Raw genomic sequence first — 18615 nt, 5'->3', positions numbered from 1 at the left:
CCAAAATGTAAAAATAGCTAATTAGTACATTAAAAAAAATTTTGAGATAAGAAAATTTTTGCTGTTCTTCACAAGAGAGCTTAATGAAAATTATATCATTCAAAAGTCTGGTGCTTTTTTATCTTTTCATCATAAAATATGGTCTTTGAAAATTTTATTATATAAGAAATGCAAATGCTTATTTTGATTTATCTTTGGATTATAGATAGCAAATTTTGTTTTCTTATTCTTCTTACTGCTTTATTTTATCAGCTGGATTGCGACAACAGTAAGATATTTAATCCGCTTACCGATAAAACTGAGTTTTTATTTTTATTTTTAAATTATTCAATGCAAATTATTTTAAATTTGAAGTATTTACGGTGTATAAATATTTTTTATCATACAAGTTTATTTGCAATGTTTTGTCTGGCGCAAAAGCCAATTTTGGTTATACTGAGTCATGCAAACTGTTAAAATGTTCTAAGAATAATTGAGAATTTTATTGACTTTGCATATTTGGCGAAATATTTAGAAGTTAGTTCCAAAGAATAAAAATTATTAGTGTAACAAATATTTTGTAAATTTTAGACTATTTACATATTTTCTTAGGTTTTTTTAATGGTTTCCATTTAATGATTTTAGAAAAGGTTTGTAGAAAAAATATTGGAAACTTCTAAATATAAATATTTTTCTCATCATCTTGCATGTCATTTTGTTTTTTGAAAGAAAAGTTGAGTTTCTTCAATGCATTCCATGTTAAGCATTTGTATTTCTATAACTCAGAAATTTTCTCACATAAGTTGCATCAAATATAAAATACGTTATACCATTAAAATGCTAGCTAATATCTCTTATTAGAATGTTCTGCATAAAGTATCAAGAAATAGATAGAGAATCTTTTAGAACCAAAAAAAAAAGTCATAGGAAAAAACTTCATTAATATATTTTATAAATAAAATCACGTCTATCATTTCAATTTACGAAAAAAATTTTAAATTATAGCATTTATTATTAAACTTTCCTAAAATGATACGAAATCCGAGGAACGATCGGTTCCACAAAAATTAACTTTTTTATATCTATTTATAAAAATAAAATGATGTAATATATTACAATATATCCAATGATGCAAATTTATTTTTATTGTATATTACGTGATAATACAAGAAAGAAAAAAATATTTTACATGCTCTCTAACACAATAAAAATACTATAATCATCATATGCTGTTGAAACATTTTAAAAAAAGTTATAACGTTTTTAATTTGAAAGAAATACGGAAAAAAAATTCTCTTGTAATTGTCATTATTCGTTGTTATATTATTTTTAAAAGTTTATATATATATTTTTAATTTTAAATTCTGTAATATCCTTCGACATTTTAATGTTAATGTACTGAAAAGATTAAGAAAGTGATTTAAGAGAAAAGTTTTAGCATTATATGATTTGTTAAAATTTGTTAATTCTTAGTATTTAGAACCAAGATCCGACAGTGCATTTTTCTTCTTAATATAGAATAAACAATCTATTGAACAGCCTATTAAAGTATGTGACTACATTCGAGATGAATTTTTTTGAAAACCGTTCGAAAATAGTTATATTTTTAAATATTTGCACGGAGAAGATTGAAAAAAAAAATCTATGGAACCAAAATATATCATTTTAGTGGCGAAAGGTTTTTAAAAATTAGAAAAATGGCTTTTTTTTTTTGCTATAAAGAGGTATAAAGCAAAATCTTCTAGTTTAAAGGTTCATCAAATGAGTTGCATAAAATTTTGCAGATAGCTTAAGAAATATATTATCTAGCTCCTAAACTAAAAAATAAGTTATATTTCTATTCTTGAAATATCGGGGTTCGATTGATAAATAACATGAAATTTTCAATTTTTTTTTCAGATTGTGAAGCACTAAACACCTACAAAATATTTCTAAATGAATAGATTACTTTTTCTCTACTTCCGAAACTGCAGGACAAATTGAGAAATTATTATAATAAATTTGTACAAAAATTTCAATTGAATTTTAATTCATAATGCTTTTCGTAAGAAAATTCTATCATATTTTATATTTGAGAAAGCAGCGCTTGAAAATGTAAAGTAGCATTAAAACGTATGTAAATTCAAACATAAAAAAATCATTGTAAATTCTCAAAAATTAGAAAAAAAATTCAAATCGACGTTTTAGCGTAGTCACCTACCAGTTTTTATTTTATTTTATTTTTATTGTTCAATGCATCATAATTGGCCATGCGTGGTTGGAAAATATTTTATCGTCTACGTTTAAACAAGCTTGTTAAAAGAGACGTTCACACTATAATATTTAATAATTTTATATAAATGAAAGTAGTTAATAAACAAAAGATCAAATTTATGGCGAAAAGATACATCTGTAAACAAATTAATTTAGCGACAGCTACGTGGCAACATGACAATCTTTAGACTTAAATACGCGATTGTTAGCGGCATAAAATGAAAAGTTCCAAGGAAACAAAGATCAATCTTCTTCAAAAAGAATTAAAATTTGGTCACGCACTTGGAAGAACCGCTGCGAATTGTAATGACCACCAGAAAACCAAAGGCCACGTGGCCGCTATCTTTTCTTCAAAGAAGACAAACGACACACAAAGCGACAGGGAGGAAGGGGGGGGGGAGAGTAAAAATATTCATAGAAAGTTCATATACACACACAGTGTTACACTTTCGCTTTCTTCTAAAATAACGTACTGCAAATTGTAAATTGTGTTCCAGTTTTTCAACTTTCACAGCATGGACATTTTGATAAGATGGACAGTGTTTCACAATACGTGGTACGTTTTCTTGTAGTAAAAGAAGACAAAAAAAAATGTCTTTTTTATTCTTCATTGACTCTTGTGATATATTTTGCTTAACAAGCAAAAATTATCAAGATGGTACGTGACAAAAAAGTTAGTTGTGGCGAGCTTAGTGTCGAGGTGAGTATAAAAGACAGAAAGATGGCATCCAACTGTACAGTTGCAGTTGAAGCATCCAAGCTTTCCCATCAACAGCAAAGGAACTACCTTACTTACCATCAAAATGATGATCAAGGTATGTAGTGCAGTATTAAAAGGATTTTTCTTTAGAAACAAAACTCGAATCAAACACTGAAAAGATATAGATTTTTTTTTTCTTTTTTTGCGATTTTAAAAATTAATATTTTTAGGGATTTTAAGGACTTTTTATTTCTTCTATTCTTTCAGAATAATAACTACCAAAAGGATAAAATTTTGGATTTCTTGCAAAAATATTATTAAATATTTATTCTTCTAAATATTTAACATTTCAATAGTAATTTATTTTTATAATATTTGCGAAATTTGTTCTGTATTATTATATAAAGTCATAAACTTTACGAATCCAAAGTCATAAGCGAATCCAAAGAATCAATCAAAATTGTTTCCATGATTAATTTCTAATTTTAGCATATATATACATTTTTTAATTTTTGACAAATTGAAATATTTTTTTTATTCATTTCTTGGAACAGATAGGCATGTTTGTTCTTAAATATAAATTAGAATTCTTTTTTTTTTGCTTAGATTTTGAATATTCATAATGAATAGGACTTGGCATGCAATAAAATTTAAGGGGTGATACTTTTTTGTTGCATTGAAATTATTTTTAAAAATTATCTCCTTGCATTTTTTTTTTCCTTTTGAAATTTTTCATCATTTCTATAGCAAGATATGAATACAAAATTTCATTATTTATTCCATTATCCTTTTCAAAGATACAAGAGTTTTTCAAAATTTAATTTCCTTATTTTATTCATCAAAATTTATCTCAAAAGTTTCAGAATGTTAGTAAATTACCGATTTTATTTTATTCTTAATTTAATGGATAAAATATAATTATAATTTATTTTCTTCATCGCTACCATAAATTTTTAAATCCCTGCGATCTGTTACTTATTTTTATTAAGAAAATTCAAAAATGAAGAAACCAAAAATTAAGGAAGAAACAAAGCTATTAAAATTAATCAGATTTTTATAAACATTTCTTATTTAAAATTCAATTAATTAATGAAAAACATTCTTCAAATAATATGGAATATTATATAAATTTTGCATTTATTAAGCTCTCTTTTATTTATTAATAAATAATCTTTTACTTATTAATAAAATTCAGAAAGAAATATGCTGTTCCGGATATTTTGGAGATTATTATGCGAAGCTGCAAAGATATTTTTTTCTCTGTGTATGATAAACATAATTTGTATTAAGTTGCAATTTTATCTTTTTAGTATCGAGATCTTGCAACAAAGATTTATCAAAGGACCCAATTTAATGAATAAATTCAATGCATTTCACTTTTTTTAAAAAAATATATTGTTATAAAATTTTTGAAAATCCAACAAAGGACAGTTAATTTTTGTTATTTGAGATGTTTTCGCATATTTCAAATCTAAAATTTGTTAACTTTATTTCATCTAATCAATTACCAGTTGATAATTTAACGCATTGAATAATAATACAATTAATCAATAATTGTTTGTTTCATTCTTTCCCTTTTTTACGATTCTTTTTCCTTGATGATTTTTACTTTAATGACATTATAAGCGAAATCCCTGTCAATTTAACAAAAATAAATAAATAAATAAATAAAAACCGTTTTTTATGTATTACACGCAATATCAAATGACATGACGCAAGATGTTCTTGCAGTATTATGAAACAAAACTTTAAAATATAGAACTTACTTTTTAATTGAAAGTATGGTAAAAACAATATTTATATAAGTACGCATTATTTTGTTCAAATAAAAAATTAAGTATAAAAATCGTATTAAATACTTTATATGTATACTATATATGTATTTTTATTCTGTTATTCTTTCATAGGCACTTATTCTTCTTGCTTCCGCCCTTCTCATCCAAGCCCAATACGCTGTGCCACCTGTTGTAAGTAAATTAATTATAATTAAATACTTAATATAATCTATGCCCAAAACGTATCTTATTTTCGTAGTTTCAATGTTTGGAGAGATAATTTTTTTCTATTAAATTAAAAACATCGATTAAATGCTGCATCATAATTTAATTTGTAAATAAAATTATTTTTATTTAACGAATATTCAGTAATTTTGTTTAAACAATTACTTTTATTTCCCAACTTTTTCTAGCTTTTTATAAGTATATTTTATAATTAAATATTTATAAGCATCAATTATAATTAAATACTTATAAATATTAATTATGATACTTGTTTAATTATAATTAAATATTTAATTATAATTAGTATTTTATATTTTATTAATACTTTTATATTAAGAAATAATTATTACAATTTCATATTAATAAATCAATATTTATTAATACTTTTTACTTAATAATAATATACTTTAAATACTTATACTTAATAATAATACTTATACTTAATAATACTACTTATACTTAATACTTATACTAATAATAAATAATATACTTAAATACCCTATGCTCAAAACGTATTTAATATTCATAATTTCAATGTTTGGAGAAATATTTTTTTTTATTTGTTCCAATCAAATTAAAAGCACCCATTAAATGCTGTACAATAATTTTTTTAATAAAACTTTTTATTTAATGCGTATTCGATAATTTATTTTAATATTGTTCTTCGACGAATTATTTTTTCATTTTTATTTCATAACTTCTTCTAGCTTTTAAAATTCTAATATCGCAAGTAATATTTCATGTCAAAATTTGTTGTTAGCAATCATTAGATTAAATGGGAGGATTATATTAAATATGTTTATAAGCACTTTTATAATCAAAGAGTTCTTAATATGATTCAAATTAAAATTTTGATACCTCCTTCATAATGCTTATTTTAAAATGTAATATAGTGCTTTAATACTCATATCTTTAATGAAATGATACGAGGGTAAATATAAATTTAATACCAGTTTTAAAAAAAATGATACTTTTTATAGTTATTTTTCCAAATTAATATCTTGCTGAAACTAAATTTAAATCGGTTGAAAATTTAAATTGGAAAAGTTTTGTTCTTATTTTACATATTAAGCTGATTTCTCCAACTAATTTTTTTTTCATAAATATTCCTATTAGTACACTCCATTTTTTTGAAAATTTCTCTAATTTTCGAAAAGTGCTAAAGTGGACTGCATTTTTGAATATTATGTGATAGTAGGACTTATTTCGCTTACCATACCCAGTTGCATTCAAAAAAATGTTGTAAACATACTATACAATAGAGGATTATTTGTATTTTGCTGTTTCTACATAGAAATATTTTTAATATGTCATCAAATCAGCTTAATTGAAATTCAAAATATTCTCCAAAAAAATAGTAAATTTGAAGCAACTTTTCATTTGTATTTTTTTTTTTTTTTTTTTTTTTTTGTACAGTAAACTGATAGTACATTTTCATAATTGTGTTAAAAAAGGCATAGTTTTTATTAAATAAAATTAGCTTAGAATCTAATAAGTATTTAAAAAAAAAGGAAACAGCTTTGGGATATGGAAACTCAAATTATGAATTTTTAAATTTTTTTTCCAAAACAATTATTTACTATCGGAATTTCGTTAAAAAATCGTTTTTTTTTACTTTAAATTATTGGTTTTTTTTAATTGTTTTAAAACTTTTTTTTTCTTACTTTTATTTCTTAAATAAATCTTAGGTATTGTATATAGTAATAAAATATTATATTACTGCATACAAAAAGATATGCAGTTCACATATTTTTTCCCGCCAATAACTGGTTTGCCATGTTTTTTGTTGTAAATCGATTTTATAACATTTCTGTTATTATGTATTTTATGGACACAATATACAATACAGACACAAAATTTTTCTCGTAATATTTTAGAATAAACTTGGTTATATTTCTTGAAGAAACTCTCGACATTTAAGAGTTAAGGAATGATATAATCTAGCATTGCTGATGGCATTAAAGAAATCGGCTGTTGACGAAAAATTTAGAAGGAAGGGAGATTTAAAGCTTTTTACATTCTCGATATTTTTATTCTTTAAAATATAATTTTTTGCCCGCTTACTTGTCATAACTCTGTTATTTATTTCAAATAAAACATTTTTCCACACCTATTTGCTTTAGCAATCATCTTTCCAAATCAAACTCCAATATAAATGGCAAATATATATATCAGCGAAAAATTGCTTCTAAAAAATAAATCTCAGCCTATTTTGAACTACCTTATTTGTAGTTTTCCCTCAGCAACTAAATATTGTTTATCTCCCAAAGGACTACGGCTATGGTGTCCCCAACCCATACCAGTACAGTTACAGCTCCCCTGCCATCGGGGGATCCAGTTCCCACAGCGAATCTGGAGACGGAACCGGACGAGTGACTGGATCCTACTCTGTCGTTGATGAAGATGGCCGATCCCGAACCGTCGAATACGTTGCTGATGAACTCGGATTCAGAGCCAACGTCATCACCAATGAACCCGGAACTAGCAACCAGGCCCCTGCTGATGTCTCCATCTCATCCAGCGCTGATGATGGATTTGGAGGTACACTGCTCATGCCATTTTATATGAAACTTTTTATAAAAGATTCTAATAAATAATTAATTTTTATTGAAAATACTTGGTTGTCTTGCAGAAAGCGTAAGACTGACCTATGAAGTTTTAAAGATTGTACTAAAGAAGTCAAAGCTGAAACTAGCTTTGTCAAATACATTGATATTTAATTATGCATTAATAACAATTAGTTTAAAATCATAATTTAATCTTTTTTGCGTCTTTTTTAAGAATATATAAAGTGAACTTTCATTAAACTCTTTAGGAAACTATTTTTACAAATATAGGACATTATTTGCATATTCTGTTTTCTTGCTGTTCGTTCTATATATTCTGTTTTCGTTCTGTTACTAGTAGATACTTAAATAATAAATAATTGATAGTTATTAGAAAATATTATACAACCATTTATAAGGATATTTTTATTTTTAAATTTTGCTTTTTCAAAAAATTATTTGAAATAAATAATTATAAAAGTGGACAGGTCTCGATTAAATTTTCAAGATAATCTAACAATTACCGAATTATGATCGAGGATTTCACAAATATCTTCTTGTTCACATTGCATATTTTGCTGTGCGTAATGCAACGGCCGAAAAAAAAATGGAAATTATTGAAATATTTTTGATTTTCTTTTAATTAATTTTGGTTAAAGTTTTTAAACTATGCAAAAAAAATCGATTTTTTTTCCTTTATTTTATTTTTATTTTTGTGCAGTATTAATGGATACAGGATGGTTAAAAGATGTGGTGGATAAAAGATAAATATTGCTCCTTGAAAACTCAAATTCTTACAAAATTTATTATAAATGCAATCCATTAAAGCAGATCAAAACCTAAAAATGTGTTTTTTTTTTTTTTTTTTTTTTTTTTACGTTTTTAATACTTAAGAAAGAATTTAGTATTCAAAATTGAATATTTAAGATTGGAAAAGAAAATCTATGTCAAAAATATTTTTTACAACTGAAAATCAACAAAAATTATATCATTAAAACTGGAAATCTGCTACATTTCTTAGACGCATTTCCTAAGAAATTATGTTACATCATTGCAAATATTTTGATAAAAAAAATGAAAATTATAAGTAAAAATAAATAAACAAGTTTTATTTAATTTTAATAATTGTCTATGTATATACGAGGAACGTACATAGCGATAAAATTTCAATTATAATATCAGAATTTTTTTCTAAAAACAATATTTATATCGCTTTTTGTTACAATATGATGAAAGTGTGTATGATTTGTTTTTATAAGAATTCATTCAACGAATCTTTTTTTCCAGGAATCTACAGTGCCGGTCTTCCCGTCGCTCCAGCACCTATTGCTGCACCCGTCCCTGTTGCCACTCTCTAGAAGACTAAACAATTAGGCGCTGAGTTTGAAAATCAATTAGAAATTCAAATTTATAAACAAAGGGGACATTTCAATATGACTGAATGACGCTAGTCAACGCATTGGGTTGATGATTGCTTTTTACACCACCTGGGAATTATTTGGCTGCAACTGCGGTATATGTGAACTCCAAGATTCGGTATATCTGGGTGAGCAGCTGTTGGTGACCTATTCTCGAAGAAATTATCAGCTGTGGCTTCATATTATGCAAATAAATATGACTTTTTAGCTCACTGTTCTGATAAAAATAAAAGGTATTCGAATTCAGCCTGGAAAAAAGAATAAATTGTTTTTATTGTTTCTAACTTTGATTTTTGTCTCTATTTACTTTTACTTCATGTAAAATCAACCGAATTTTGCAATTATTTAATTATTGCATTTTTTTTACCTGATTGGAGTACAAAAATTCTGAATTTGAAATTTAAAATACGTTTTTTTTTAAGTGAGATTCCTTAGCTGCACACTTTTTTTTCTTAAAAGTTGTATAAATTTATATAAATGAATGTAACAAAAGCAAAAAAATAACGAACAAATTTGAAATTTTTGAATTAAAATTTATTGGTAAATAGCTAAAATGAATTATTAATCCGTTGACTTTCTACATGGGAAACGATAATACTGGAATAGTTTTATTGGTGATTTTTTATACTTTTAAAACTCTGCAATTTGTATTTTGCCTTCGAAGAACATAAGAACATCCCATGAAATAAACTGCTTAATTTATTATAACTTCTTAACTTAATTAATTGCTTATAGATATTTCATACCCTCTTCTGAACTAATGAGAGCAAATAAGTTGCCACTAGTATCGATAAAATCATGAAATCACGATAATTTTTATTATTATCATAGATTTTTAACAGATTTTATTTATTTTCAGATAAATATCCCGATATAAATATAGAATTAACTAAAGCATAAGCAAATTGATGAGTACATGCATTAAAGCTTAGAATAGTGTATGCAATTTCGCAAATTAATAAAAAAATGAGCTATGAATAATATATTATATATGAATAATAAATTAGTATAATCTTTAAAGTTTGTACTACTTCTATTTTAACGATTAATTGAGTAGACCTCGAATTTTCATTCATCCCTCATTATCTGCCTTTGGTGACCATTTATAGGTTTTGGCCAGGGATAGGGAAATCATTTTTGAATAATCTGATATTAACGATTTCCTTAACAAATTATTTTTAAACAATTTATGATAGGTGTCAAAAAAGTGCTAATTTAACAACCTTACATTCGTACTCTTATTATGTACTTGAACATTTTTAAGGGAGTCTACATCCAGGATATCACAATGACATCACAATTTATCTTTCAAGATACTGTTTCTTCACTTTTCACATACCACATGCAAATTGAGATGGTAATATAAAATATTTTTATTCCTTAACTTTCCAACAATAGAACAAACTTACCAGGATGGATATTTTAAAAACAATAAAAACGATCTGAATTTCAGTACAACAATGAAATTTATTATTGAAAATTATGGAAAGAAAATATTCTAAAAAAATTCTCAAAATTCGGGAGAGTGGTGGGAGGAATTTTGCCATAATTAGACTATTATATTTAAAAAAACAATTTTAAAACTGCATAAAAAATAAATTTTTTGCAGCAATCATTTTTGAAATTTTCAAGGAGGAACACCAAAAATCTCCCTTAATTCTTATATAATAATTTTTTTAAAAAAATATCTACAATATGTGCACTTCTATTCTCTAAATGTTATTTGTGTCAAATTTGGTGAATCAAGATCAAACGATCTGATTTGTAGAGCCAACAGACAGATATGCACACATATACATTTCCCTCTATTATTAGTAAAGATGTAGATTAATTGCTAAAAAGGCGTAAATTGCAGTGTGAATCACTGCAAATATGAATCACTATTCATGTAAGACTTAATATAAACATCCGAACATTCTTTCCGTTAATATACAATCAATAATAAATTAAATTTTAAATTACAAATTTAGGTAGATAGAAAACTGAAAAACTTTATGTTAAAGTCCAGGAAAAAAAGAAAATGAATATTATTGAAAAAAAATCTTTAGCCAATAGTTGCCTTACAATTCAAATTTATACAAGGTAAAAATGAAAATGTTCACAAAGAAATGAATTGCGCTATGATGTGTCCATAAATGTTTGCATAATTATGTTTCTAAAAAATCTTCTTTTAGGAACATAAATGTGGTCGTAAAGTAATAAATATTCCTAATATAAGTCCAAATATAATCCCATATGCTGAAACCCAGATTTCAAGCAGATTACATTAGTATAGCTTTGACTAAATAAAATTCCATACTTTAATCTTTTTCTTAAATCTTTGAATCAGATCTTTGTAATATATTTAATTTTGTAACTAAAAAGAAATATGAGTTTATGTCTTAGTATATTTGGATTGAAAATTAAGAGAACATATCAACTTTACTGCATTTAATTGCAGAAAAGTAAAGGAACAATAACTCAATATGAATTTCCCTCATATTCACAAATATGATTCCTCATATTATCCATCATATATATATATATATATATATATATATATATATATATATATATATATATATATATATATAATCATCATATATATTCCCTCATATTCCCAAATGTGCCCGATCTTTTCCCTCAACACAAATAAAACAATTTAAAGCATGCTGGGATAAAATTCACACGCTAATAGTTGCATAAATACATTCTCAATATAAACATAACTATTAATAACTATTAATAAAAAATTAATCATTGAGTAAATATACAATAATAATACTTACGAGAATCGGTGGTGGCAGTTTCACAAGTAACCGTCGTCCTAATTTCAATTATTTGCAAGATATTTGTTATTTGAATTTCGGCCTTTCAATTAAATTTCGACATAGAAATCATTGATGTTTAAATTAATATTAATTATGAAATATAACTAATCTATCCGATCTTTATCTTTTCAAATACCTTATATTCCTTATCTATAAACAACACTGAAAAAGCTGAACCGTTCTACGAATAATATTTATCCAACATAATTGCATTCAGTTGGCAGATAACATTTCTATCGAAGAAGGGAAAATTGATATAAAAATGACTTAGATTAATATTTCATGGTCATTCGATACGCCATTTTCGGTCAGCAAGCATGGGCAAGAAGCGTCATTCCAATTATTCACGGGTCACTCCTTTTGACGTAAAGAATGCCCTTCGGGAAATACTATGAACGTTCTGAGAAAACAAATATTCTCTGTATTCATTTGATAACAAAAAGGAATAATCATTATTTTTATTTAAAAAGGCTGTTCTTCGTGTGAGTGCAAACGATGTCTTTACACCAAGGCAGCGATGCATTTTATTTATAAAGAATACTGATTCATGAAGGATAATGATTCTGTGAAGGAATACAATTCATTAAGATGTATATTTCCACCATTTTATTTTATAGCTGTTTACCAATCAAAAAACTGTTTTTTGATATTATTCAAATTATTTTTCAGTGAATTTCTTCAGTTGCTTTTAATGTTATTTAGAGAGATTCTCAATGCTTGACTTACGAAGTCATTCGATAGATTCTTTATAAGGACATTACCAATTTTAATGTATTTCCTCTTACGATTTCCAAAATGTTTGTACACATTTTCTTTAATCGTGATCCCTAAGCCTAGTGTTTATATAAAAAGTTTATTTATATAAACACTAGACTTCTTTGGCGAACCGTTTGTTCACCCAAATTAATTGACTTTTTAGACAGAGAAACAATTCATATAGAATACTACTTTTTCTTATTATTAATAGTATTTTAAATTATCTTTTGTCTTTCCTCTCACTTTATTCTTTACTCTTATAATATGTTTTTTTTGTTTTTATTTATATTTTCTTTCTTGTTTATCTAATATCGTTATTTTCTTATTTCTTATATTGTGTATGTATTTTACTTTATTATTTCATTATCCTTTCAAAATTCTATTAAAATAACATATTTCGTAATCTCTAAATTTTCACTAACTAAATTTTATTATTTATATTATAAATATTACTTATTATACTATTACCCGGATACTTCTGGGGTTCTTGTCCGATTTGTTGGTCGATGAAATAAACAGTCCTTTAGTAACGGACGACGACTTTATTAAATATGAAGAGACGAATGCAAGGACAGCAGATATGTTGAGACGAACTCAGGCAACACACAACAGCATACTACAATAAACAGTAGCCCACAAGTAGAAATCGGTAGTAATAACAACCACAGTACACTAAGCGGCCAGGCTGAATCCAGGAGGAGAGAATCTACGTAGCTACAGTCAACGCTCTCCCCAAACGCCTGCAGTTCCCCACTGTCTCCTCGCTTTAGCTGTATCCAACTGCCGACTCACAACTACACGATTGGCTACTCCACACATGACTCGATGCTGCTTCTACAATAAACACCAGGATTCGACATACAGCTCAATTCAGAAAGTTTGAGCTCCACAGGACGCTTGCGTTTCTCTGGACTGATACAACTATTCCACCGTCTCTTTTCACGACTGACTTGGCTTGAGACAGCTGCCTTTTATAGTTTCCAGGGACGGGCAGAGAAGGTTCTGAAACAATCAGGCATATCTCGGTTCCTATTGACTTAATTGCTAAAATTCTGGTAGTTTCCAGTAATATCTATTTTGTCGCCAAGCTCTGAGATCACTGACGTGGCACCCGATCAGCACTTAAAAGAGCTGATCGTAAAACGGTCTTCCCAGTGAAGGAACTAACCGTGCTGGATAGCAACATTACAGATTTGTAACATTATGTAAATTTTGTAGTATGTTTTATGGATATTATTTTAAGTTATAAGTTATGATGAGTAGGAAAGTCTCTGATATACTTATCAGATTTGTTCTCTCTATACCAGCTTCACCCGACTGTTTGTAATCTACCTTCATATCTGCTTTATATTGGTCGGGTTTCTCTACCTTGGATGTATGGAGGAGATACTACTTCGGTGAAAACTTATTTGCCCTGTATATTGACTTTTCTGATTGCTAAATTATTAATATGGATTGCATTTATTTTGAGTTTCTTATTTTTTGTTTAGACTGAAAAATAAAAATTTAATGAAGTCAGTCTACATCGCATTACTACGCATGCGTGAACCACGAAATAAAGGCGGAAGTGAAAATCTTATTTCAGAGTTCATGCCAAAAAAAAGGAATTTTTTGTTTAAACTAGTTTTGTTAATATGCAAACGCACAAGATTGAATGATTTGGAGGCACAATGAAATTAGTTTGGATTTTATCCTAACACTAAAAACATCGTTACAATTGCGTATCAAATTATTAAAATTAGATTTAAAAAACAATGGAAATGATCTGCCTGAAATTTTTTCGCATACACACAAAAAAAGTCTTATCTCCCCCTCCCCCCACCGCCTCTTTCTCCGTGTAGTATTGTGTATTTTGGCAGGCGGGGATTATCTTGCAGATCATTCAGAACAATAATTACGAAATATAGAACCTCGGCGACGATCTAAAATTTTCACTGAATCTATCGCAAAAGAACTGTGGACCTTTTTTATTATTATTTTTTTTTGGATTTGGGACACTTTTTTGACGGTTGGTTTATACCAAAATTTGAACGAAATTACAATTACACTCGCAAGATAATATAACCAAATATCATCGACTTCAATGCGTTTACATGCATGAGAAAATACAGACCGACATGTGGTCAACCGTTTGAAGTATTTAGTTCAAAATTTGATATATTTTAGAATGAGTTTGGTAAGTATTTAGTACATTATAGTCTATAAGTATTGGATATTTCAGATGTTAGACTTCTATCTAAATTTTAACAACCTATCTTTTTGCGTTTTATAATTATCAAATTCATTTGTAATCGAAAAGCCAGACCGACAGACTTTCTGCTAGTGGATTTCGTTCAAAATCTGACAGAAATCTACGTTTTGGTCTTATTTCCACATAACAAATTTCACCCGTCTGGCTCAATGTGTTTCTGAGAGATCATGTAGACAGACAGACAGACATACATAAGACCAAAAAAGTGTTTAACTCAAGGAGATCTGAAAAGGAGATTTCATTAAAACATCGGATTCGAATTTTTTTGACGGTTGCAATATTTCTTCTATATTTCGTATTCAAGAAAGTAAATGCACAAAATAGTCATTTAACAGCAAATTTTTTAAACATTGTTTAAATGTAGATAGAAATGTTTAATCAGCTTAAAAAGAATTCGTACTTATAGGAAATGCTTCCTTTAGTCCCCATTTTCAAAACGCAAACTTGTCTAAAAAGCTTCAGTTCCACATTTGTTTTGTACATATAATAATAGGTACGCTAAATATAGCTCTAAGCTCAAATAATGCTTTACTAGATAATCTCTGAATAAAAAAATATATATAACAATTATTTTGTGTTTTTTTTTCATTTATTTAACCCTTTCTAGGGCCGTGGGAAGTATGCTTCCCACCAAATTTATCAGTCTTTGTATGAATTTATGTAGGTTGGCATAAGCTCTGACACATTTTTTAGAAAGACAGAAATTTAGAGGCTTTAGTTCTTTATCTCACACAAAATTATGTTTCTTGATTTGTTAGTTAATTATTAATTAACCAAATTAATTAATGAATCAAATTAAATTTATCTAATAAGCTAAATGAATCCCTTTTCTTATTCTAATTTCAAGCCTAAAAATATTTTATAATATGACTAAAAAAAATGGCCCTTTAAAGCGTTAAATATTCATGATAATCTTAAAATAATAAATTTTCGAATTGTGAAATTCTTGAGACCGTTCAGATAATTTAAGAGAAAAAAATAGATGACTAATGAAATAAATACGTAAGTTATATTATTTTTTAGAATAAATGCATATACAAAAAATTTCTTAGAATCAATAAAATATATAAGTATTTGCCGTTCCTGTTGGATCTATTTCTATGCGAATTACAATTTTCATAATCATAGCTCTTTAAAAATATTGTTATATAACTTTGAAATTGTATGTTTCCTTCATTCTTTAGTTTCTAATTTCCTTTAAAACATATTTTTAACTTGAAGCTTTTTTTTTAGTTCCTACTTTTATTTAATGCGAAACGCAGTTTTTTTATAACTCATCCGAGATCAACCTCTCAGAAAAGGTAAATAAACCTCACTGCATTTCCTATTATGAAATCCGAGTGTTATTTTTGAAAATGGTTCGCTGGGGTTGTTAAATACTTATTAATGTATTGCCCAAGATTTATAAATACACAATCGGTCGAAGGTTATAAGTCAATTAGACATACAAACTTTCCAGATGTAAACCCCTCGGCAAATACCAAAAGAGGTTTTCATATCACTGAGGGTCAAACATTCCATTGTACACCAAGAAGTTGGATCTTAAAATATATTTTTCTCATTTGGCATACAGGCATGTCAAAAGGTCTAGGAACAAAACCTCTATTTACAAGCTTCTTGCTTTTTTTATAATTTTTTTTTAATCTTTCCCCTTTTTGATGCCTGCCAGATAGTTCAAAGAAAGTAAACAGTCATGATAAAAGGAAAATAAATAAACCAAAAACAATTCTAATTATTCGTATAGACTAAATCTTTCGAGTTTAATTTCAAGAAAATCAATTTAATAATAAATTAAAAATATATTAAATCGATTTCTAAAACAATAATTACAGATTCTTCAGAGAATATAAGCTAATATCATTTCTAATGAAAAAAATTCTTTTTATGAATAATTTATAAGATAGTGTTATTCTCTTCTAAACACATTTTATATAAAATTTGTTAGAGTAGCAAAATGTATTCTTCAACTAAATTTTCATAAAAAAGAACTGCTCTTTTACAAATTACCATTTTTTATTCTTTTTTTTTCTCATTTAGAGCGACGTAATTAATAAATATAACAAAAATTTAAATTCGTTGTTCTCGGTTTCAAAAAAAGTCCTAGTTGTCTCAGTCTTTGTTTATAAATAAATAAGCCTGATTAAAGTTCTAAAAAGATCTAATTTTAATTTTTATTAAATTAATTTCTGGAGAATTCCCTTTCTGTACAAATACTATGATCACCCTGCTTTCAATGCCTTAAATACTTGTAAAACAGTTTCTAATATGTTCCCCTCGACTCCAAGTTAATCTAATTTCCAGGATGGCAAGATAATAATTTCATAATTTTATTTGCATTAATTTTATGAATTTTTTAAATCTTAGTCAATGCAATTTGTAGTTTTTATATTATATAACAACCTAGAACTATGGAAATGTTAGACGTTAGACGAAGGTAAAAAGAAAAAAATGTTTCATCTTCTTTCAAAGATTTCTAATCTCAACATAGACAAATTTGCGGAGATTTCCATATAATGGAACAGCGCCATCTAGATTTACTGCAGCCGCAAAAAAGAATAGAATCTGATTGAATTTCTTGTTCTCTTGAAATTAAACAAAATTACAAAATTTATAAGCGTTTAATTAGACTGGCCGCCAGTAAGACGTGTATACATTGTAACATTCTCAAGTTCAGAGAAATATAAATCTATTTGCTACATCTTATATATGTAAGGTTTTCAAGATTTTTTTTGTGATAAAATTAAAAGTATCAAGCAAAAGAAATTATAGCTTTGTCTGTTTTAACCCTTTGCTAATCACAATCATCAGTATCCTCAAAGAGCCACTCTCTCTAATTTTATTTTATAATAATTAATCCTAATAAGAAAATAAATGAATATATCCTATAAGAAATATGCAAATTGTAATATATTTATTGATTGATTTAAAAAAGCTAAGCAATACAGATGTGTGCGCATCTATTAAATTATGTAATTACTAGAAGATTAAATCAAAATATATGCAGCATTCAGCAGAACTATAACATTTAAAAATCTGTTCAATAAAACATTTTCGAATTTAAAAAAATAAGTTTGTTTCATTTTTATTTTATCGATATAAAATTTTTTACTCTTTTGGGGAAAGTATTTACAAAAGTTTTATGTAGGATGCCTTGAGATAATGCGGATTCGTCAAGAGAATAAGAATCGAATAAGTCTGGAAAGAACTGTTTTAAAAATAAAACAGCAATTCGTCATCATATTTTCATTGAATAACATTCATTTTTATTATAAGTTTAAATTTCGATATTATTAGAGGCAATGGTCAAGTGGCATCCAGGATGAAACTAGACTTATTGCCCTGTTGTGATTCATTCATCCTTTAGAATATTTTTGGATTGAAGTTCAAAACTCCCTTTTTACTTTTATATTTAAGATATTTTAAAAGTGCAGTGGCATGTTCTAAAAAAAAAATCACTGTCTAAAAATATTATGGTTCCAAATCTTTCAGATCAGTATTTTATCTCATTTAAATTATTTAATTATTGTAATCCTATTCCAATATTCAATGAAAACAAATTGCCTCTATGGAACAAGTTTCGAAAATGCCTTGAAAACGACTTATTTTCCTCATCGATGTGTCAGTACATCACTTCAGCAGCACGTTCCGCACGCACCACGTGATTCGAAACATCTGCCGCACGGGCAGGTGCAACACGATGTGTGTTAAATAGGATATTGTTCCCTGATGAATAGGTTCGTGGGCGTGCACTTGATCCACCTCATACCTCCGCACGTTTCCCACTTGTTGGATTTAATAAGTCGCAAAATAAATTACACGTCGCACACGAAACTGTAATCCGTTTCCTTGCAGGCCTGGAGGTACAGCGTGAATTTCTCAAACCTACGCTGGTGTTCCTTTTT

At 27.0% G+C, this 18615-nt stretch overlaps 2 protein-coding genes across 6 annotated transcripts in view; one reads left to right on the top strand and one right to left on the bottom strand.

Moving 5' to 3' along the window:
- The window catches only part of LOC129968493 (protein white-like), a 108089-nt gene that overhangs the window by 48959 nt on the left and 40515 nt on the right, over window positions 1–18615 (bottom strand). The gene's annotated exons all lie outside the window — the stretch shown is intronic.
- On the top strand, window positions 2983–9174 carry LOC129968495 (cuticle protein 10.9-like). Its single transcript, XM_056082435.1, has 4 exons — window positions 2983–3047; window positions 4840–4899; window positions 7203–7473; window positions 8766–9174. The coding sequence occupies exons 1-4, from the start codon at window positions 3036–3038 to the stop codon at window positions 8834–8836; spliced, it is 414 nt and encodes a 137-aa protein (XP_055938410.1). The 5' UTR covers window positions 2983–3035; the 3' UTR covers window positions 8837–9174.

Source organism: Argiope bruennichi, chromosome 5 (assembly GCF_947563725.1).
Source record: "Argiope bruennichi chromosome 5, qqArgBrue1.1, whole genome shotgun sequence".
Taxonomy (NCBI): Eukaryota; Metazoa; Arthropoda; class Arachnida; order Araneae; family Araneidae; genus Argiope; species Argiope bruennichi.
This window is presented reverse-complemented; position numbering and strand designations above follow the sequence as displayed.